This window comes from Halichoeres trimaculatus, unplaced genomic scaffold, assembly GCF_033239565.1.
Source record: "Halichoeres trimaculatus isolate MK-OKI-2021-1 unplaced genomic scaffold, fHalTri1.1 fHalTri1_scaffold_8, whole genome shotgun sequence".
Classification (NCBI taxonomy): domain Eukaryota; kingdom Metazoa; phylum Chordata; class Actinopteri; order Labriformes; family Labridae; genus Halichoeres; species Halichoeres trimaculatus.
In genome coordinates this window covers 20,813,904-20,836,495 of record NW_027437186.1, presented here as the reverse complement: position 1 = coordinate 20,836,495, position 22,592 = coordinate 20,813,904, and the positions used below count along the sequence as shown (strand labels likewise).

The window sequence follows — 22,592 nt, the reverse complement described above, 5'->3', positions numbered from 1 at the left end:
TTTTATCCATTTAAATAGGCAGAGCAATAAAAGTCGTAATACCAGGAGCCCATTAAAATTTTCGTACTTTCTTGAGAATTTCACGAGTAAAATAAGCAAACAAACAAACAACAACAACAAAACCTAACACTCCAACAGTATTTGAAAGTATAGCTATATTATAACAGTGATTTAAAATAATATTTATTCACCTCTGTTTTGATAAAGTCAGATTATTTTTTATGCATGTTTCAAAACAATTTGATGGCCTCAGCTTTTGAAAGACTGGATTAACAGTTCTTAGTGTTCCATTTTGATGCTTATCATTTTAATAATATATCAAAAGCATTTTGTTTTTGATTTTGTTTTTGTTCATAAGTATGATGGGAATAGCCCTGCGTATCTTTTTCTTTAATAAAAAAAAAGATATGAATGAATGATTCATTGAAGAAAATAACCTATTTTAGGCTTTGTCATATTTGGTATTTTATCAAAGGCAAATTGTTGAACTAAAGATCTCTATAATGGGATCCCAAAAAGAGTCATTATTACCTTGGTAGGAGCTAATGGGGACCCAAATAAACTATTAACCAGTGGGTGCTTCCAATACAAAAATACCCTTTTAACAGCTGAAACAGTCAAATACTTTTTTTTAATTCATGGGTGATAGGCTATAGATTTTATGACTGGGAACAGTTGTCATCATCTTTTTTTTTCTCTCTTATGGACCTTTTTGCACACAACACTTTTTTTTTCTTTTGCAACTCCTACATTTCCATTTGGGGATAAATAAGGTATATTCTATTCTATTCTATTCTATTCTATTCTATTCTATTCTATTCTATTCTATTCTATTCTGTTATACTAAATATGTAGAATTTTTTCACTGCAAGCACTTTAACCCACTTTACAGAGTCGAATTTGTGGAGGAATGTCTTACCATTTACTCTATAAATGGGTTACATGATAGGCCTGAAAAAGCTAATAACTAAGTTTTATGAATTCACGCTTTCTGGTGAGATAAAATGAGTGATGTGAGGTGTGCTGAAACTGAATCAGCAGTATAAACTCGGGTGACTGGTGCCTGCCTGGGCTCGAGCTCCAACAGCAAACAAATGACGTAACTGTTCCCTTAGCAACCGATTAAGCGTCACCACTGTGCTCCGCAAATTCATGAGTGCGTTTTTCTTTACTGGGCTTGTGCCGTCCCGTCAGGAGAGGAAAATAGCTTCTACACGGCGCCATGGGAACAATTTAATGAAGGGGAAAAGATCAGATGTGTTTTTCCGTCCATGGGAAACGGTGTAATACTGGAGCTGGACGCGCAGACCTGAACCACACTGCTGTTACTGTTGACGCTAACATTACCGAGCAGCAGCCAACATGGCTGAGGATGACAGCGAGTGGGTTATTGAGAGCATCGTTGGCTACCTAGGAAGCCCGGAATGGGTCATACCTGTCACGGACTTTATGGAAAACAGATGTACAGGTAAAACTAGGCTGTTTGCCATGGTCTGCGTGGAAAGCTGGTTATACTAATAGCCTCCCTGGAGCTGGGAACATTGAGCTAAGCTAACTGGTAAAGCTAACGTGTGACTGTGATGTTATTGTTGACCTAGATGTGTGTGTTCACTGAAACGTTTTACGGAATGTAACAGTGCTTTAAACGTCTGTGTGAGCAACTGAATTTCTAAAGATTTCACTCTTGTGAGGATTCCAAAGACACGGTTTAATGCTGGAGTTTATATTGAAAAGTTTACCTGCTTAAAGCGTAGACATTAGACCTACCCGGAGAAGTTAATGGCCTCGCGTGCAATTCAACTAGATGTATCAATAAGTTTAATATAGGTTAATTCGTCGATTTAGAATAAAGAGGAAGTGTTTGTGGAATATCTTCAAGAAACTGTTGGTGAGCTTTATTCTTAACAATGATTTGCTCTCTTGCAGTTTTTGATGACGAGGACGAAAATAAGTTGTCATACACGGAAATCCATATGCAGTATAAGAAACTGGTGAGTACAGTCGTTAGTCCAAACACACATCTAAAAGATGACCTATATCTTAATGCACATGCCTCATCAACATAACCCACGAATGGCCTCATATTGCTGACTCAAGAAACAGATCTGAAGTAAGCTGCTTTTCTTTTGCAGGTGGAGAAGCTGTTAGATAATTACATGCAGGAGGTAGGCATCAACGAGCAACAGTTTCTGGATGCATGCACATCTCCTTTTGCCAAGTCTAAAACACTGCAGGTACGTTAAGCTCCTTGTTGGCACAACACTGTCAGCCCTCATCTTAACCTGAATAGAGAATCAGGGCTGGGATTTACTTACATAACTGCAGTTGTGCTGGTTTTTTAACTATTGGCAAGGATAGCATCTTTAGATAGATAGCAGAAGTCTCTGCTTCCAAAAGATGCTCATATAAGATGAATTAATTATATGGTATCCAGTTTGCTACAATCATGTTTTCCTTAAACCCTAACTCGAGTTAAAATGTGTTTTATTCCAGCAGTAGATTTAATAGGTTACATACAGGGGAGCTCTCGTATTTCAAATGCATTTGTCAAGATAAATTAAAAGCAATCTGACAGCAGATTTCATCAGTCACAAATGTTTTTCAGCCACTGAAAAGTTGGCACAAGATATTCATAGTCACATTTATACCACAATGAACATGTCAGTGATTGTTTTTCGGTGGAGGGATCCCTATGGCAGACAACAGCTACAAGTAGACATGACAGGAATACAGTGCATCTATATTTTACTCCTGCAGAAAACTGTGAAGGTTAAGCCCTTCTTTTGTCTCCTTATAACTTTAAGTGGTTTGATTGACATCAATCTCTAGTCTTTAAATGTATGTTGCTAATTTACTTACATTAATGAAAATCAAGGTAGTAATTAAGCACCAGGGGCCGAGGAGCAGCTTACCTTTATAGTCTTTAACCCTCTCCATTTAGCCAATGATCTCAACCAATGGTGGTAGTAATAAGTTATTTGTGCACCCGTCATTTTAGGTATTGCTCTGATATTTTCTCATCTTTGTTTGTGCGTATTAAAAGTCCTGTAACACAACCAAACCTTTCAACCAAAAAATGCAGTCTTGTTTAGATAAAAAGCTTTTGGTTTTTACACTTGGGTGTAAAATGGTGTTTGGTTTTAGTTTTCACAACTGCAATTTTTCACATGGGTTGTTTAAGACAACAACTTTCTAAATACCATCAGGTTTTGAACCTGGATTTTAAAGGTTGAATAAGGATTTTAGGGTAAAATTAGTTACAGTTTAAAATATTACAGTCTATCAATAGACTTCCCCTGGCACTGATCATGAGGTATTATGTGGCTGCAACACATTAGCAGCCAAAGAGGTCCGGATTTCATCACAGTCCACATGAGACCTGGATCTCATTAATTACCAAATATAGTAGTAGTGACAGTCAAATCCACACTTATCTTCTTATTCAGAGTGGGGGGGGGGGGGGGTTAAATAGCAATCATCAGTACTTATTATTTTGCATCGTTTCATTACTTGTGAAACTTAAAAAAAGCTACTTAGTCTGTGTTAAGTGCAAATGAAATCATGATATCAAATAGACATTTTACACATCATTTTGACATGAATTAGTTGTTTAGACAGCATTATTTACCACATGTGCTGTTGGCACAGGCCAATCAAACATGACCTGACAGTTCAACTCATTTTTGAGATAGTTTTAAGTGTACATTGATTTATGTATTTTTATATGAATAAAGAAATAGGTTTTGAGTTTTAGACCCAGGACTCTGAGTAGTTTTAATACATGATATTGCAAGGGATTTCATAACTGATATGACGTTCCACACTTGAATTGTGTGATCTGGTTAGGTTCATACAACAAAATGTTGTCTTTTTTTTCAATTCAATTTCAATTTCAAAATCGAAGACTTTTTATCCTGTATTTTTTTCTGCTATGTGACAAAAACAAATCTTTGCAAATTTATTTTTGTTGTAACAATTGTGTCATCAGTATACTTTCTGATTTCTTTTTATAGAATTCAAATGAGAGAACAGTGAAGTTGTCCTATCAGTGTCCTATCAGTGAATAGGTACTGTAGGACCCTGCTAAGCAATGAGACTAAGAAGGTGGTGACACAGTTGTAGTTAGAACACTTAACATGTACTAGAGGTATGGAACAAAGATTTGCCCAGCATTAGCCTAGATGTCAGACGGACCTTTAACTACAGATGGGAAGCTGATATGAAAAGTTAAGGCTAACAGCTTTTGGCTTTAAGTCAATTTTCTCTCCTTTTCCATAACCATGGGGTTATGGATCCACCAGGGATCCTTCCTGAGGCCAGCTCTAATCCTGGTGAACTTGTTTCCACTGGGAAAATTGTGACACTTTGTGTTACCTTTGTGCTGATGATATGCAGAACATTTGTACATGGTGCTCAATTCTATGGATCCCTTACCCCATCCTCTGGACTGTCTCAGGTTTATTAGAGAATGACTTCTTCATCAAAACAATAACAAAACCGTCACAGTATTTTCGGTTCCTCTAGAAGCTATTTTTAGTTTAAGCTAAGCCACCTCACCTCTTATGGGGTTGCACGGCGGTTCAGTGGTTAGTGCTGTTGCCTCCCAGCAAGGCAGTTCAAATCCTGGTTCAGGTACGCTGGGCCTTTCTGTGTGGAGTTTGCATGTACTGGGTTCTCCCTGGGTACTCCAGCTTCCATGCTTATCAGGTTGGCCCATCTCATCTGTAAACAGCTGGGATAGGCTCCAGCCACCCATTACCTTGGACAGGATTAGCAGTAGAAAAATTAAAAAAAAAGATCCAAAAGTAAAATCTGCCCTTTGATAAAAAAAAAAAAAAAACATTACTTTGCAGCTTAAGGCAATCCTTTGTTTCAATTGCTGAAAAAATGACCAACAACACTGTTGTGTCAGCATGAGCTTAAATGAATGAATGAATGAGGGAATACAACAACTTAGTTAAACTTGCACTGTTGTTTTTGTTGTCTAGTCTGTGTTTCAGCCAGTCCTGGCAACAGATGACTTCCAGATGTTTCGCTCACTGATGGTTCAGAAGAACATGGAGTTGCAGCTTCAAGCCCTCAGGGTTATTAAAGAAAGAAATGGTATGCACACATACAATATAGAATAGGGATGCACGATATTATCGGCACAATATCGATATCAGCTGATAAAAGCTTAAAAACACGTTTATCGGTATCGGCAGATATGACAATTTCTGCCCATATGCACAGCCGATAAGTTGCTATTCAGTTAGGATTATTATTATTTTCCACCTGAAAAATAAGCTCCTTAAATAAAATGTAGCACTTCATTTATTTGCACTGCAGAGCTCTGTGTCTGTCACCAGGTTGTTACAGTAGCTCTAAAATAATCAAATGCAACTTGGTTATGTTTAAAAATACATTGTACATTTAAAGTTCATGTGATCTAAAGAAATTATTTTTCTGTATTTCAATACTAAATGTCTTGAGTTTGAAAAAATAATACATGTCTTATTTCTGGTAAAATCAAATGTTTTTTGTCTTGTTTTATGTGTATTTCTTGAACAAATAAGACCGTCACAATAAGAGTAACATATAAATTCCAGTACAGGATAGACTTAGCTTTCTTTACAGTGAAAAAAAACAAACTTTTGATTATCAGTATCTGTATCGGTATCGGCCAAAAGGGGTTTCCATATATCGGCATATCGGATATCTGCAAAAATCCAATATCGTGCATCCCTAGTATAAAACACACTCACCAACAAGACAACACTATTGATGATGTAGCTGCCACTAACATGACTCTGTCACCCTGTCTGTGTGTGCGTGTGTGTGTTTATGTATGTGTGTGTAGGGGCACTCCCGGAGTGTCTGACTGACGGTGTGGATGTGATGGCAGAGCTCCAGGAGCAAGAGATGAAAATCCTGCAAGAGGTGCTCAAGTAAGTTTGACAGATAAAGGGTTATTTCCACTGGATTTGAAACTGGGCATTAATGCATGATAAAACAGAGGTGGAATCAAGATACACATGGAGCTACATAGATCTTCTTTTTTTTTTCGTTTTACAGTTGTACTGTTGTGGAGAGCAAGAATAAGTGAGCCAAAACCTTACCCTAAAGTGCCTTGACTTTATACCATTAGACTTAAAAAAAAAAAACCTGTGAATCAGCTGTGCACAAGTCATTCAGACATTTACAGTGTTAATGAAAAATGTTGGCCTAGCTAGGTCTTTCATTCTTCAACTGTTTAACAACCTGAAAGCTATGCCCTTATATTTGCCTGCCTGAAGTGATTTTTTTTGTGTTGTAGCAAGCAATAGATGTTTTTAGATTAGAAACAAGTTTATTCCTCCGTATGCCATCCTGATATATGTTTCTTTTATGTGTACATTGGCTGTGTGTGTCCAGCCTTCTAGAAGCTCCTGCCTCTGCTCCCTAATGAGATTTTGCAGGCAGCCTGGCCAAGTAGAACACACTGAGTCTAATGGGACCGCAGTTAAGCTTCTTAGGGTTCAGCTAATTTAGGTTGGAGGGATTGACACTAAACAAGCAACTGAGAAAAAAAGTATTTCATCCCCTTTGTCTTACCAGGGTACGCTGGCTGCTAATCAGCACTGTGCTCTCCCGTATTTCCTTCCCTTCAAGCTACAGTACATTAGAGCTGTACAGCAAAGGGCTTTCCTGTCAGCACTTGAATGCACCATGAAGAATTTATCAATTGTTCACCAAGTAATGAGAAAACACCTTTCAAATTTTGAGGGGATTTCATTCATTGTGTTAAAGATGAGGATTACTATTTACACAGAGCTTTCAGGGCTGAAAGTTAAATTTTTTTTCTCAATAGATACGGCTAAGCGCATAATTTTTGTGCAAACTTATAACCCTAAATTCAAAGATAAATTGATTATTCGCCTTTTCAGGAAGTTTGTTAGTTTTTCACATTGTTTTACAAAAAGTTTTTGTTATTACTGATGAAAAGCTCCAACAGAAAAAAGATATCTCAGTGTCATTGCTTATGAATAATTTGAAGGTAATGCGTCGATCATTATGTTTTCAGTTGGATGAAGGTGTCTGAATGTTGCATACTCTCACTGCTTCCAGCACACGTGTGTCTCAGATCAAATGTCGTTTGATGACTCAGGGTTAAGGGATATTGGATTGAAACATTTAAGTAATGGCTTAAGGCTTGATTTACAGCTCCGTGATATAGCTGTCTATATGTACGTCCTTCTGGAAACATGCTTTCTGACATGGCACAGGCTTATTACCAGCGAGAATGTCTCCATCAAACTGTTACACTTTTTTCATTTATTATTTTATTTATTGCCAAACATTGATAAAACTGTGACAGATAAATATTATCCTGCTGGCTGTGGTTGAATCATTTTCAAAAGCAGAATTAGTCAAAGTAATGATACAGTGTGACCTATGTATGGACTTTCCTTTAGTTGCTCTGTCACGTTTTCTCTCCATCTGTTTACAAACTGGTCCTTTCTTTTGGAGAAATCTTCTTTAATACAATTGAATTTGTTGAATAAATCAAATTAAAGGATCTGTGTGTTGTGCCCTGTTGATCCTTGTGAGCAAGCTGGGCCGCAGCATGGTAAAACGGCTAATGAGACAAATGAAATCTGCTTGACTGTAGATTAACTTGGCTTTTATTACACCTGGGTTACTAATCATACTCTGACAAAGCCTAAGTGAGCTTAAATGTTAAAGAGCATGACCTCTTGAGTGAAGAATTGACTTTCTCTGAGGAAAAGTTTTGTAAAAAGTAAAACTTCAGCTCATTATTAAGTCTCCCAGTGGACACTCTAAAATTTTACTTTGTCCACAGGAAATCAAAAGAGGAGTATGATGAGGAAATGTCCAGGAGGATGCGACTAGAAGAAGAGGTTGGTTCCACATCCAGCAGCTGCTCTGATAAGCCAGTGGTAGAAAGCAGGGAAGCCCATAATGCCACGTCTGCTCCCAGCCAACAGGGCATCACTGCCAAGGTAAGGCCTTGTGAGATCATGGGCTGTGGAAGCCAAACGAGACTTTCAGTCAAGCCCAAATTTAGAAACCATTAGAGGTCCTGTGAGGCTTTTTGTGTAAGCAGAAAGAAACCTGGTAGATCACTGATTGATATTTGGTTAGAAAAACAAACAGTGGCCTCCAAATTTAGTTTATTTTTTACATGCACGATATGTCATGTGTGAACCCTTGAACCCAATCTCACTAACTTGATTTCCAATGTTCTGTTTACTCCACATACAGGCCAAAACCAAGGGACATGTTGACAGCGGCAGTAACGGTCACCACCTTCCACTCGTGAATGGACACTCGGAATCAAACCCGGTAACTGACCCATGTTGCTAGATTTTAGCAAAGGTCACTGATTTTTTTTTATGTAACCTTTATTTAACCAGGTAAAAAACCCATTGAGGTCGAGACCTCTTTCACAAGGGTGACCTGGCCAAGAGAGGCAGCAGTGCATGTCACAGTAGACAAAACAGACATAGTCCAGCAACAGACATTAAAATACAAGGGTAAAATGCAGGAGTTATTTTAAGAAACAATGTAAGAACACAGGCACTGTTTGATGGATTCATGGTGTTGGTTTCTCAAGGTAGAGTGGAAGTTTTCCAAAGAAACAAATCAGCCAGTTTCAGTTCAGATTGGACGGCATTACAAGTAGAGGGGGCAGAGTAACTAAAAGCTTTGTTTCAGTTACTGCTCAGTCTTAAGGATGTGTACTATCAAGAACACCAAGTGACACAAGTTGACAAGTACATAAATGAATTTCAAAATCAAGTTTTTTGTACACTAAAAAGGTTTTTCTTTGATTTGATTTGATTTTTTTTTCCATTTTGTCTTCCTGTGTAAAACCATTTGAGCAGCCTTAGGGAAAATAATGGCATCATTTAATCTCCTTAGTAGTAAGTTTGTCTTGTATTAGCTTTCTTGTGTTTAAATCGTATAACTTATGTTGGTTTGCTAATATAAAAACAAGTTTTTTGCTGTTTATACAGGGATAGTTTAATGTGAACCATGACCTTTAGATATTCAAGTGACAATGCTTATAAGAAGGGAACCAACCATGACAAGTTTGTTATCAGTCAATGTTTTTTAGTACACAGAAGCACTATAAGAAGCCTCTTGGGCTGTATCTACACCATAGACTGTCTAATTAATGGACATAGTCTTCCTGACGTCACCCATCTGTTTCTGAAACAGATTTTGAAGCATATCGGCTATTGCGCCCATATTGGAAGTGGCTTTTTTTGGCTTGGCGTGTGTGTTCTGGTGCTCCCAGAGACAGCCTTAAGCAGACACTCGAGAAACAGCAGGTTTTAGCGCTTTATTGTCTCATGTTCTTAGGCCAGAGGTTGCCGCTTGGTCTGCACTGCTGTTTCTGTAATCAAGTAGCTCATGCTAGCTTCCTTCTTCACATCCTTCCTTCTTTTTGTATTCTTGTCTCCTCTGTTGGGAGACTTGTAAAGTCCCACTAAAGTTTTCTGTGGTTAATTATCACTGAGAAGCAGCTGTCCTCACAATACTCCAAGAAAACCATGCGTGAGTTTTTTTCAGGCCAATAAACTCCTTTAAGGTTTTAAGGGAAAGTTATAAAGTGACTTGGTTACTTAGAAACAGTGGCCATTGCTCTAAGACTGCAAGGGAAGCTCAGCTTCCTCAAAAATTCCCCCCAAAAAAGTGGTGTTGTGTACTGCTGTGTGTACATTCCAATGACAAAACATGTGCTAGAATTCCTTCACCTTTTGTTCAGAATCAGCTACCTAACACAGGTAACTGGCTCGACCTCCTCATTCATCCCCGCAGCTTCTCAGCGCTTTAACACAGTTGGACGGTGGGCGTCTTCTAACTTCAGCGGGGAAGCGTAGAGTGGGTTGTTCCACTGTGGAAACTGGACAGTCATTGGATAAACGCTGGGCTTTGTCCCGCTCATCGGACGCTGAGCGTCTCTGGGGGTCTATGAGGCAGTGGGCTTGCCTGGTCGCTGAGCTTCTGCATGATGATTGGATGATCTGTCTGAGCCCAAATCCCTTTTTGATTGACAGTGAAATGAGCCAGTCAGCGATCTTGAAGTATAATCCTCCATCAGAGCATCTTCTCAGTTGTTCTGGACTGATACGGAGGCTTTATCGATCCCCAGCGAGGTTACCTTTCTTAAAAACAACGAGCGTTGAGAGAACACTGGTAAAATCCCTGGAAAAAACACCTGGTTGGTACGCCAGGGTCACAGATCATTTTCTTGTAAAGGAACAGAGGGTAGAATTTACGTTTAAATAAATTAACAAATTTATGATGTAGGCTGGAAAAAAATGAGCTTCCTCTCCTTGACTGACCAGCAGCCGACACTGCTTAGATAGATATCATTGGGTGCACAGTTTTATCATCTGAGCCAGAGTTGCCCAAGTACAAACTCCTACCTGGTCAGCTACATGAAGAAGGGCAGAAAAGAGGAACAACTCAATTATAAAAGAGGATGATATTTTCAAGTATCGATAAATTTAATAGATATATATTCATGTAGAATTCACAGGATTCAGTTCATGTTTTGTTTTAATAACCAGGATCCCTCTTTCCAGGTCAACAGCAAATCTTCAAAAAAAGAAGAAAGCGAGACAGCTACCACAGAGAGTTCAGCTAAAAGCAGCTCCGCATCTAAACCCAAGCCAGGTAACTGAGGAGAGCTTTCAACTCCTTTCCATTCTATCGTATTAAAACTCATCAGCACATCTGTTTAATTTGCTGGCTTTGTTTGGACCTGAGAAAACATGACTGGATTAAAGAAGTGATTGTCAAAACATATATAACCTTTAAATGTCATGGTCATGCTTTTTTCAGACAGTGGCAGTAATGGTGTGGGATCCAGAGTCCTCCCAACAGTGAGAGCTTCAGTGAAGCCCTCTGAACCACCCGTCAGCCTCAGTCCTGAGTCCAAGCTGCATAGTAGCAGCAGCCAGAATGCAGCTGAGACGTGGCTGGAGGAGGCACACAGGGAGGCTGGTTTCTCCAAACCATATACTGTGAGTGTGAGAGCCTGTGAATCCAGTGCATGGAACACAACATGCATTTTTTAGAATAAAGCTTAACCAAAGCCAACCATAGTTAAATTTCATGCTATGAATTCCAAAGTAGATTGTAAAAGTTGATTTTAACCTCACTGGTTTGCTTGTGAATGGATATTTATTACCCCTCCTGTCTTACCTTTACCTCCTCTCCCCTGCAGGAGTTAACAGCGTCTCAGCAGGAGGAGCTCCAGCAGAGGGCGACATATCTCCGTCAACAGCGAGACAAGCTGCATGCGCTGAAGAAAGAGCAGCAGAAAAGCAAACAGACGACCACGCCAGAGGAGTTACTGGCCACTGCAACCACAACCACAACACTCAACACCACCACCACCACCCTGGTAAATACAGCTCACTTCCTCTTTTATTAAATTGCAGGTCAAAGGTCAGCATCAGCTACCTGTGTCAGAATCAGTCGCTGTAGGAATTGCAGAAGTATAAATAATATATATAATTAAGGTGTGAAGCCACTGTGTGAATCAATCGCCTGTCCGTCTTTTTTTATTTTGGTCATCTGTTTTATGATTTTTATTCAAAACTTTTTTTATTGTCTTTGTTCCACATTCTTCTATTTCTCTGACTTACTTTTTTTACCTTTACTCATACTTCTAAACTTCTTTTTTTATTGCTTTTGTTTTTCATTTCCCTCCACTCTGTATCTAACCTGATGGTTTATCAGGAGGCAGTGGGGCAGTCACAGAGGAATGGGGCCTGTAGCCCCCCTCCCCCCTCTCCTTCTCTTCCTCTTCCTCCTTCTGCTCCAGCACAACACTCTACTGCTAACTCCTCAAAACAAAAGGTGATCCATCAGCTAGCTAGCTGCTCCTGCCTGGTGTGAACACGTGTGAAGTGTGACATCTAGGTTTTTGTTGTGTGTGCTCTCAAGGCTTTGTCTCCTCATTCCCCTCACAAACTTTATTTAACTGCTAAAAAAATACTAAGCAGCTTTGAATTGTTGTTGGAGTCCTTTAAAAGTGTGTTAAAATATGTGATAGAAAGCCCTGGAAATAAAAGTAGAACCATATTAGTTTTCTAACATGTGCATTTATACATATGTGCTGTACTTTTCCCCTTCCTTAATATGTGAGTCTGCCAGTGGTAGCGTTTAGCACCTTCTCTTTGTGATTTCTCAACCTCCTGCCTTCTCTGCTCTCTTCACACAGGAGATATCTGCAGAGGAGAAGAAGAAGCTACAGAAGAGAAAGCATCTGGCCGACAAGCTGAAAGAGGAAGTCATCAAGAAATAACTTCCCGTTTACGCTGCAATATTCTCACCGCTCTCCCAACTGTGTACTTCCTTCACACGGCCTCCTCCCAGATAACTCACCTCACAGAGGAGGCTTTTCCAAAGATACAAATCTAGTATGAGGTCTTCCTACTTCAGTGTTCTTTTCATTGCTGTTCATAGAGGAAGAAAGTGCATCTTTTTTTGTATTTCAGATGTACTCGTTCAGTATGCATCAGTCTTCACTTTCAGAGACCAGTCAAGTATTTCTGAGACCTCTTAGACAGTGATGTTCACCCAAGCAAGACATAAAAATACCAGGCAAAATGAAAAGCACAAGGATGAGTCGAGCAAAGGGCTGGCATTGTTGAAGTCCCTGAGTGATGTATACAAGTGTTCACATCATATAAAGTACTCGCGTCACTATTCGTAGATATGTGAAGAATAATTATGCAACACTACACTGGTCAGTATGACTCACAACCTGTTTTTCTGCTCGCTATAGATAATGTAGAGGACAGTGATTGAAGGAGGGATTATGGACACACCTCTGAAACAAAAGAATCAATACATAAAAACAGACGTTATGTGTGGCACAGCTGGCCTGGCTTTGCATCAGTGAGTTAAAGGTTAACGCTAAGTCCAATGTTGAGATGAGGTAACATTAGCTAACAGGGGTGTAAAGTCTTGTTTACGTTACCTGGTACAACGTAAGGCTGATAATACTATAGAGAGCGATGTGGAGGCTGGACAGATGATAATGCTATGTGTTCATAAAGGGGCCAAGAGAACAGTGTGTCGCTTTCAATAATAAGCGCAGTATTTCCTGTATGCTGTTTAATAAATCACATTTTATAGAAATGAGACCAGACTCTGTGTCTAAGTAAAAAACAATGACATTACAATTTATGTCCAGGTCAATCCTGGTGTTGAATGATGTCATAACATCCGGCTGTTAAAAAAAGCCTACAAATGGGGCTTTATTCCATTTAACAATGAAGATCATCAGCTGTCTGAAGTCAAATTAGATGTCCAGAATCAGATTTTCCTCACTCAAATGACCAAATTAGTAAATTAAAACAAAGCTTGATTCCAAAGTTCAAGTCAGGGTCACATTTAATTTCAAAACTTATCAAATAAAATCATACAAATGTTAAGAATGGATAGTGGTAGTAAATGCACTTGATACAAATTCATCAAAGGAGAGCAGAAACAGTCATATTGTTTGGGTGATGCTGACAGACCATGGGAATGACAACTTGTACTGCTGCACTCCAGAAAACTACCTCTCTGATCATTACCTTGTGTCATTTGTGGTTTTGTTTAGAGGTGAAGCTAACTTTGATTTCCATCCTTAGATTTTCAGTGTGCTCGTGGTGCGACCAGAAGAGAGGACACCACAGGAGAAATGTTCAAACCAGACACTGAAATGTCTCGGAGGTGTCTCACCATGTAAAAGCTGTGTTGAACTGAGAATACTCTCAATACTCTGAACTTAAAAACCACACTAAAAATTGGGGTTAATATTTCCTTACTGATAAAAAAGCAGCTTGTTTGATCCTTCAGTTTACAAAAACACATTTCCTTCAAATTATTTGTGGTCTGCAGGTGTTTCAATGGACAGGCTGAAGATAACTCAAAGTCTGACATAAAAGAAAGCTGAGTTCTTGTGAAATGGATCAACTTGTGCTGAACATTTAGGACCTCTAACCTGGTAACTTCCCAGCTCATCGCAACAACTCTCCACTCAGCTCGAAATGTAAGATGATAATAAGCACACTCAAGATGGAACGTTTTACGTTTGTGATGCTTATTGAACTCTGAACCTGAGATCTGTGCGAGAGAGGATACAGACGAACCTCCTGGAACTGACTTTGAAGCGTGTGAACTGAAACAAAAACTGGGCTGCATCACAATGAGGCCACTAAATTCTGAAATCCACTGAAATACAAACTCCAGACATCCTCAAAAATTTGGCTGCAAAAAAGATTTTACTGCAGTTTTAATGTTATTTTAAAACCAGCATTTGCATCTTCTCTGCATTTTTACATTGAATCAAATAAACTGGACTGAAGGGTGAACAGTTAGCCCACCTTTTGTGCAACAACAACAAAAATACACAGGTAGGTAGGTATCTGTCTCCCCTTATGAAAACCCGATCCAGAGCAAATGATTAAAAAGAAAAAAACATCTGTACAGTACTTTTTAACAAAGTCATGAAATACAGGATTTCTGGCTGATGCAGTCCTGTGTGTGAGACACCGCGTGTGTGAGGGTGTGTTGTGTGTGAGCCTTAGTTCAACTGGTGCCATGGCTTCCGTAGGTTTGAGTCCTGCTCCTCTGGATCAAAGCCACATGACTGCTTTGTTTTCATCTTGGTACATTTCGTCTCCTCCCTTGTCTCTCAACATGTTGTTGTATTCCTCTATGCCTCCTGATCCCTCTATTCATGACTAATGTGGGCAGTTTTGTGGCAGGGTGGCACGCACACTACTTTAGCCAGTCAAGCTTTTTCTATCACTACGATGGCTAGTCCTGCTAGCCTGACTGGCCTGCTCAACAGTTCGTATGCTGGCTGGTTGTGTACTGGCTCCCTCTGTCCCTGGAGCTTGTTGGTTCTGGTTTGAGAGGGAGAGTTCAAAATGAGGACATGAGAGGAATCCTCTGAGGCTGCTGTAGTACCGCAGCTTCCCCATCACTGTTGCTATAGCAACAAGGTAGAGTGGGAACCGCCTTGGCACTGTTATTTCCACTGCAGCCTCCCTGGTCGGTACACAGGAACAAGAGTGAGGAGAACAAAGTTGTTCAGAAAGAGAGCAGGTGAATGGAAAAGGAGGAATGAGTTTGTTCCGGTTCAATGAGTTTCTCCTCAGGAGAAAGAAGGAGAGTTGATCTCCAAGAGGAGACTGTCAGAAACAAGAAAGGGTAAAATCATTGGGCCACAAAAACAGACGGATCTGTCTTTCTTCTAAAAAAGAGAAGCTCGTCGTCTCCTTCACTGAGAGAGGAAAGAGGAGCAGAGATCAGGAGAGACCTGGTAAGGTGGGAGCTTGTCTTTGTGCGTCTCAAGCAGGCCAAGGACCAATGAGACAACCAGAGGAGGGCAGATGGGAGGGACATAGTGTCCGTCCACTGAAGTCAAACAGAGGACAGTTTGCCTTAAGAGCTCAGACGGGGTCGCTTCCTTGGTGACTGCTCTTCCTCCTCATCTTCTTCCTCTTCGTCCTCGTCATCAGGGTAGTCCACCAAGCCCACCAGAGCAGTCTAAGAGGAGAGGCATCAGAGTTGTCAACAAAAACATGCAGATACAAGACACAAACAAGACTTCAGACTCATTCTGCGGGTGCTGAGTGTCCTTTGATTTTCAGTGTAACGCCTTGCATCATAAGCTAAAAACTAGGACTGCAGGGGTGTTGTTAATGGGGGAATCTGGCTGCAAACAGGACAGTTAAGATTATTACCTTCACTACTGGTGTAGCAGGAAGAGCAACAGTTTTGACAGAGGAAGTTGAACTGTTATTTGAAGTGACTGCGGGTGAGGCCGGAGGGATCACAGCAGCTTTCCCGTTATTATTGGCACCATTAGCTCCGTTGGCAGCCCCTGCAGAGATAGAGAACATACATATAAAACCTGATGGACTGCTTCAACCAATTTCAAGGGAAATTTTAAAGTGACATTTACACAGTCTAACGAAAGAAGCCTACCTTTTTTGGCTTCCATGTACTTGCCATAACTGTCAGAGAAGTCTTCCTCCATGCGGCTCTTCTCCACAGCCTCACCATCTTCATCATCATCATCATCATTGAACCACAACTCCTCATCCTCATCCAACGACCGGGCATCTCTCCGATATCTTCACAAGGAAATCGAAAATACTGAATTAAAGCTGTCAAATTAAAAGAAAGTTAAGATGTGAGCTTGATGTTCAGTTGGCTAACCTGTTTAGTCGTTGACTTTGACGATCCTTTTCCTGCTCGTACCGACCCTTCAGGCCCTTGAAAGTCTGGACGTATTCAATGGATTCAAGTGCTTTGTAGAAGTTATCCACAATGTGAGCGATGAGAGACTTGATGTCCTCCTGGAAAATTTCAAAACAATCAGCTTTATGCCTCCACACAGTAAAACAAGAGATGCTTTTTGTTTTGTTGAAGTTGTTTCTACACACCACTTTAATGAACTCAAAGAGCTCGATGATGGCTGAGTTGAGGAGGTTGTATCGGGTGCCGTTGTCCAGCAGGGCATTGATGACAGGCTCAAACAGGTTCCCTTTGATGATGTATCGGTTGTAGTACTCATCCTTTAGACCAATGATCCTGCGCATGAAACGCAGGGCACCTTTGACAAAAACAGAAACACAGTTAACATAAAGCTCTGTGTGTATTTGGGTAGCTTAACCGATAAAAGGACAGAGAGGGAAAAACTATTAGTTTTCTACCATTGTACATTTTATAAAGAAATGCAATCTGATGTTTTGTCCATCATGTTCAAACACTGTTTGAATTACTGGTGACCTAAACATACAGTGAGCCACAACTGAGAAACGCTAGCTTTGTATATGCAGGTGACAGATGGTTTTTTTTTTTTGTTATGTGCGGTTGCTATCGCTAGAGGCTTCTCAAACTGGATCACTGATATGAAATCAATCCACATGGTTTTACAGAATCTCTCACAGCAGATAAAACTACTTGCTCTCATCTTGTTTTTACAGAAGAGAATGGACTCTGTTTTCATTTCTCACACTGCAAATTTCCAAAATGAACAGAAAAATGATCACATTGGTGAGTGTGCAAGGTTCCTGAACCCAACATGGGGGAATCATGGGTCTGAGAAATGGAAAAGGACTCGCGTGCAAAGGCTACAAGAACAGACATTTGTATGTTTTCTAAAATTATTCAAACATGGAGGGACTCACAAAGAGCAAGGAAGGTGTGTTTGGAGTTCATGAGCACCAGCACTCTCCTGAGCAGGTCTTTGTTCATGATGTAGGTCTTGATGTGATACGTGTGGTGCTCCACACAGAAGGTCAGAAGCTCCAGGATCAGTGCCAGCAGCTGAGCTGTCTGGAAGTTGTCTGCACGAAAAAACAAAGCTTATTTAAAACCAGACAATATGTATACCAACATAATTCACAACAAGCTGAAGAACCAGCACAAGGTCCATCTGATTGCATTAACAGAGACAAAACGTGCCTTTGGAAAATACAGAGTAATGGAACACTAACCTGGACAGACTGGGTTGATTTTAGTTGACCCCTCTTGCAGATCTAAAAGGTCAGACAGAAAAAAAACAGTCAAAATCTGTATTTATTTAAGTCTGACACTAAAGTCTACTATTGGTCCTTGTCCCCAGCTCACCTTTTGAATTTTTGTCATGTGCAGTGTTTGCCAGAAGAGGAGCAGTCAGCACATGCATGCAGTACTTGTAGAAGAAACTCAGAAACTCAGTCTTCTCGGTTTTCTTCAAAGAAAATAAAAACAAACGTTAAAACATTTTAGTGCAAGTGCAAAAAAAATATTCGGAAGTTGTTACATAATTTCATAGCCAGTATCTACTAAAGGGTGTCTGTGTGTGTTACTTTGGCTCACATTGGTGGCAGCCAGCATGTTCTCAGGGTCAATGAGTGTCCTGAGAAGACCCATAAGCTGGACGGCCCCTCCTAACTCTGGGTCAGAGTCGCAAATCATCTGCTTGATCACAACGTTTATCAGCAACACATCCTGGACACACACGCACAGAAAGAGATACCTGATCAGATGAAAGGCTGTACAAGTGCAACACAAAACAAATCAAATGAAACATATGTACAAGAATACTTTAACTGTGACTGTACACTACATGGCAAACATTTAGAATATGCACCAACCAACTTGAGAACAGTGGAGCATAATTCAAACATTCTTTGACACATTAGAAGTGAGCTATATAAGAATAAGTCCTAAACACATTTTCTAAACCTATAAAAGAGGTCACAAGATTTGGGTTCGTTGGGATTCTTACATCGTCCGTCTGCTGTGGTTCCTGCATGACAAACTCTCTGACCATGGAGGGGCTGAATTCCACCAGGTAAGAAAAGATGTCTGTAGCTGCCGCCCTAACCTGAAGGTCATCCATTCCCTAAAGTAGAGAGAATAATGTTAGAAGTTAGACACAAAGCAAATACCACACACACTTAGGGGAAAAACTGGAGTATGATGAAGCAAAGATAAAAAAAAATGTCCAAGTGCATGCTGAAGCCAACATACCATAACTATTTCAAGGGCTGGTAGAATGCCTAGATTTGCCAGGGTTTTGAAAAAAGCGTCCCTGTTTTGAGGCTGCAACGTTTGTGAAAAAGCACAGAATTCCTTGACAAAGTTCACCTGAAAAGCAGAAAAAAACAAAGGCAACAGTTGATCAACATTTGACACATTAAAACCTAGAGTTTGAGAGGAGTGAAAACATCGCCAGGAAGTGTTTAATACATGAAAAAAAGGACAACTATTTCTAGTTCAGTCTATAAAAAGTTGCTTTTGCCAATCCCTGGTATAAGGTCTTTCAATAAGACAAATAAAAACATGTTTCTTAATTTAGTGTTTCTGTTAAACCAATAAAGAAACTGACAATGACCATTACTTTAACAATGAAAATAATGCAGAGGTTTCACAGTGAACCCAGACATAGAAATCACAAAACGCAGAATTATATTAAACAGAAGAATTAAGGTTTGAAATGGCACATCAGTAATCCTGTACACATTTATCTTACAGCAGTGAAAGTCAACATCTTAACACCATCAAACACTTCCAAAACACTATCACAGCTTCTCTCCAGTAGACCTGAAGTCATTTGACTTACAAGCTCTCTTCTTTTACTGTCCTCAGTGGCTTCATCTGTGAGCTGTGCAAAGACCTCTGTTAGGAATTTTTCATCCTCCTGTAGCGGAAGAATAACAGGGTTAAGAAATAAAGATAGCTTAGTTTACAATACAAAACTTGATGCATGGACACAGCTTTCACTTCACGACAAAAAAAGAGTTTTCTAAGCATCCATTTATGTTTTCTTTTCACGTGTCAGGGCACATTAAAACAATCCTTGAAATGAAACACTCAAATATTAGTATTTCACACATCAGAAACAATCAGTAGAGTGAAAAGATCTAAAGCACATGTTGTCCATTGATCAGTAAGGGTGCTTAAGTTTTACCAACAATGAAAAAAAGACGTTCAACAGTCTTTTATTGTACAGACTAACACCGGTAACCTGGTCTGGATCCTTACCTGCAACATACTGACAATCTCCACCTTGTTAAAGAAAATGAAAGAGGTGAGTGTGGACAGGAAGTTCTCTTCAAAAACCGATGGTGTGGGCAGGATGATGTCCTGGATGTACTGGACTCGATACGTCTGGTGGATCTTCTGCCTCAGCTCAGAGTCCGTGATAGGGATCACCTCCTTAAACTTTGCTGTTTTGGTCAAGAATTCCCGGTGTCGTTTAGGCTGAACTAGCGCTGGGTCATACTCAAGGCAGCCCACCACATCCATGATACAGTCATCGGAGAACATTACTTCAAAGAGAGCTGCTTTATTGAGGAATAATACTCCACGGACAATCTCATAAAGGTGATGTAGACCTTCCCTGTTGTCCAGGTCCTCGCATACTCTGAAAAGACCCAGAAGTTTCTTGATGTAACCTTCGCTCATCAGGGCCAGGGCCAGTTTTTCCCTGCGGATCGGCGAAGACAAAACTGAGGTGACCAGGTCAGCAATCTCCTCCAAACGACTCAGTTCACATGGAGGAAGCTCCACCAGGTGGCTCGTCTCTGGAATCTCCTCAAAGCGCTCCTCCTCTGACTCATCAATGGGGTCCTGGGTGATGTCCAAGGCAGGGTCCTTCCCTTGAACCTAGGAAAGATAAATATGACATAGAACAAATAGTCTTTATTGTAAATGTAATAAATTGCTCTTTGTGTTTTTGGTGGTGCCACCAAAAAGTTGTGCACCAGCTAATTGGGGCAACTCTTATTTGTGTATTTTCCCATTAAGCAAACAATTGGAAAGAATATACAAATCTGGAAACAACTTGTTGACTCTACCTGACAAATCTTCTCCCAGATCTCATCGCAGCCAGCCTTTTCCTGGAAACTTAAGGCAAGGTCATAATTATCCGCTTCCGACCAGACTATCAGAGTGTCCTGTAAGAGGGGAAAAAGAAAACTTAAACACACACAAAACAACGGACATATCTACAGCTTTCAACAAAGTCTTGCTGCATGCACAAAAATTCAATACAGAAAACAAAAAAGTGCTATTATGAACATGTGCTGGTTTGAAATATCTGATGCTAAAGCACATGAGTGCATTGTGTCATTGCTGCAGTAATTGGCCAGCTACACGTCTCAGTGGGGACAGATTCTAATTTAAAAGTGTTGGAGTTTCAATCAAACGGGTTTACTAGTTCGTGGCCTTTGTAGCTGATCTGCTCTTACCTGTTGTTTCTGATATGCAGTATTCGGGCTTATCTTCGACTCCAACAGCAGTGATCCTAAAACACACAGACTAGAGTTATCTAACAGTAAAATAATGCATCAATGACTCAAAAGCATGGAAAACCAAAAAGTCTGAGCCGTGAAAGGTGCCGTGATGAAATCTGTCTAAAAGAAAACTATTTACATTTGTATGGACAATGTTAAACGCTTAACACGACAAAGTTGCGATATTAGAAATACGAAAATGATAAATATATAGCTTATTACACGTTAAAATTAAATTCAAGTTATATTTTTCTGAACCTCTAAATGAAAATGTTGGCATATTTTTTTCCGTGGAATGATAAGTAACAACGTTTCAGACTAGACTTTGAAGGCCCCCCATGCTAGGATCATGTCGCCTGCTAAAGCAACGAGCTTGCTAACTATAGCCATTTGATAACCGATTTCTCATAAGCCAGAAGCGGTGCTACCGCTGGCTGTATGAACAGTATGAACCCAGTGGTTGTTACAGCTGCAACACAATCAACAAGGCAAGCTCAATAATTAAGCCAAGTGCACTTTGTGGGCAACTGAAGCCTCCTATCCGAACAACCAAGGGTAGCATGCAAATGTTAGCCCTTAGCAACGTCAATGTGGCGATGCTAACTGAGAACTTACCGTCTGACTCGGCCCGAACCAACAACGATATCCCCTTCAACCGTTCAACAAAGGTTGATGAAACATGTCCGGTACCCCGATCGTCCCACTGCCGGTCTTCATTTAGCGTATAAACTTTCACTCTCCGCCGAGTGTCCGACATGGTTAACCGAGTCCGAGCTAGCGGGCTAGCTAGCTGCTAACAGGCTATCACCTCACCCCGTCTGGTGTTTTCTACCCTCGACCTGTTAACTTTGTTCCCACCTGCATGTTACAAAACATGCACGTTTTTGTAAAGTTCACCGTAGCAGTAAATTACTCATGTAGTTATTCCATAAACACATTACGTTCACGATGTTAGACAACTTAATAGGAGGCCTAATTTCAAACAGTAAAATTCACAGAGAACACAACAACTCTAACGGCCTTCGTGCTAACGTCCACAGACCGCCATCTTGTAATCCGATCTTGTGTTCTTTTTCTTCTTCGACGTCAATCAAGCGCTAACTGCCGCGGGGTCTCCTCCTCCTCCGAGCGAGAGCGTCCAATGGGAAACCTACAGTAAAACAAGCTCAACGCGCCACCTACAGGCAAGAGAAGTAGTAGCAACATTTGCCTTCAGATGACACGATGTACATTCAGAAGTTGAAAAAAATGCGATTTTTTTAGAAATATGACACAAGGAAATATGAAATCATTTGTTTTCTTTAGAGATAGTATTGAGGTGAAGCAATTTATCACAACATAATCATGTCCTTGTTAAAACACGCAAAAGTTCAAGATACCAAATCAATAAAATGTCACCAAAATAATGACCACTACAAAGTACTTTGGAAAAACATCTTTCAGGAGGTTTTTTTCAGTGAATGTTAGCTTATGCTTGATATGTATGTTTTTTTCTGAGACTACACTTACAGAATTATTCTGTTTAATGTTTTCTCTTCCCTTCATACTTGTTTGTGACTTAAACTCCATATTTTTTCCCATTGTGACAAAGGAATATCCTTGCTTTCCTTATCTTATATTCTTTTGACATAACTAAAACTTTGACATGAGCTTTTTCACAACTTGTTTTCATTAAAATGTCTCAACTACCGTGTCATTTTTCGTTTTTAACTTGTTGCCTGTGTTTTATTATCTTTAAGGTTATGTTCTTGTCATTAACTGTTGTCACCCATTGTAATATATATCAATTTGTTGCAC

The 22,592-nt window shown here is 40.0% G+C and overlaps 2 protein-coding genes across 4 annotated transcripts; one reads left to right on the top strand and one right to left on the bottom strand.

Moving 5' to 3' along the window:
- The first annotated feature begins 1,085 nt into the window (after positions 1–1,085).
- cfap36 (cilia and flagella associated protein 36) lies at positions 1,086–15,464 on the top strand. 2 transcript variants are annotated; one of them, XM_074675308.1, is made up of 12 exons: positions 1,086–1,468; positions 1,927–1,991; positions 2,133–2,234; positions 4,989–5,103; positions 5,840–5,927; positions 7,823–7,982; positions 8,245–8,325; positions 10,578–10,668; positions 10,837–11,018; positions 11,222–11,401; positions 11,740–11,859; positions 12,224–15,464. In XM_074675308.1, exons 1-12 carry the CDS (start codon positions 1,363–1,365, stop codon positions 12,305–12,307), a joined length of 1,374 nt encoding a protein of 457 aa, XP_074531409.1. In that variant the 5' UTR covers positions 1,086–1,362; the 3' UTR covers positions 12,308–15,464. The 2 variants fall into 2 exon arrangements, with proteins under 2 accessions (XP_074531409.1, XP_074531410.1); XM_074675309.1 differs by lacking the exon at positions 11,740–11,859 and having other exon boundaries at positions 1,092–1,468.
- ppp4r3b (protein phosphatase 4, regulatory subunit 3B) lies at positions 13,379–21,891 on the bottom strand. Of its 2 annotated transcripts, none has more exons than XM_074675307.1 (16): positions 21,411–21,891; positions 20,751–20,806; positions 20,358–20,456; positions 19,543–20,166; positions 19,121–19,198; positions 18,529–18,645; positions 18,284–18,400; positions 17,872–18,003; positions 17,641–17,743; positions 17,508–17,549; positions 17,199–17,357; positions 16,452–16,621; positions 16,225–16,364; positions 16,015–16,139; positions 15,747–15,886; positions 13,379–15,549 (listed from the first exon to the last, which is right to left on the bottom strand). In XM_074675307.1, exons 1-16 carry the CDS (start codon positions 21,550–21,552, stop codon positions 15,445–15,447), a joined length of 2,349 nt encoding a protein of 782 aa, XP_074531408.1. In that variant the 5' UTR covers positions 21,553–21,891; the 3' UTR covers positions 13,379–15,444. The 2 variants fall into 2 exon arrangements, with proteins under 2 accessions (XP_074531408.1, XP_074531407.1); XM_074675306.1 differs by having other exon boundaries at positions 13,380–15,549; positions 15,991–16,139; positions 21,411–21,890.
- Between the last annotated feature and the right edge of the window lie 701 nt (positions 21,892–22,592).

Excerpts from the sequence above, each read along its gene's own strand:
- ppp4r3b (XM_074675306.1), bottom strand. The coding sequence starts at position 21,552 with ATGTCGGACACTCGGCGGAGAGTGAAAGTTTATACGCTAAATGAAGAC. Across the intron at positions 18,646-19,120 it reads ACAGTAAAAGAAGAGAGCTT|GTGAACTTTGTCAAGGAATT; the intron begins GTAAGTCAAATG and ends TCTGCTTTTCAG. Across the intron at positions 16,140-16,224 it reads CAAAGTCAACGACTAAACAG|ATATCGGAGAGATGCCCGGT; the intron begins GTTAGCCAACTG and ends TTCCTTGTGAAG.
- cfap36 (XM_074675308.1), top strand. The coding sequence starts at position 1,363 with ATGGCTGAGGATGACAGCGAGTGGGTTATTGAGAGCATCGTTGGCTAC. Across the intron at positions 2,235-4,988 it reads CCAAGTCTAAAACACTGCAG|TCTGTGTTTCAGCCAGTCCT; the intron begins GTACGTTAAGCT and ends TTTGTTGTCTAG. Across the intron at positions 7,983-8,244 it reads AACAGGGCATCACTGCCAAG|GCCAAAACCAAGGGACATGT; the intron begins GTAAGGCCTTGT and ends CTCCACATACAG.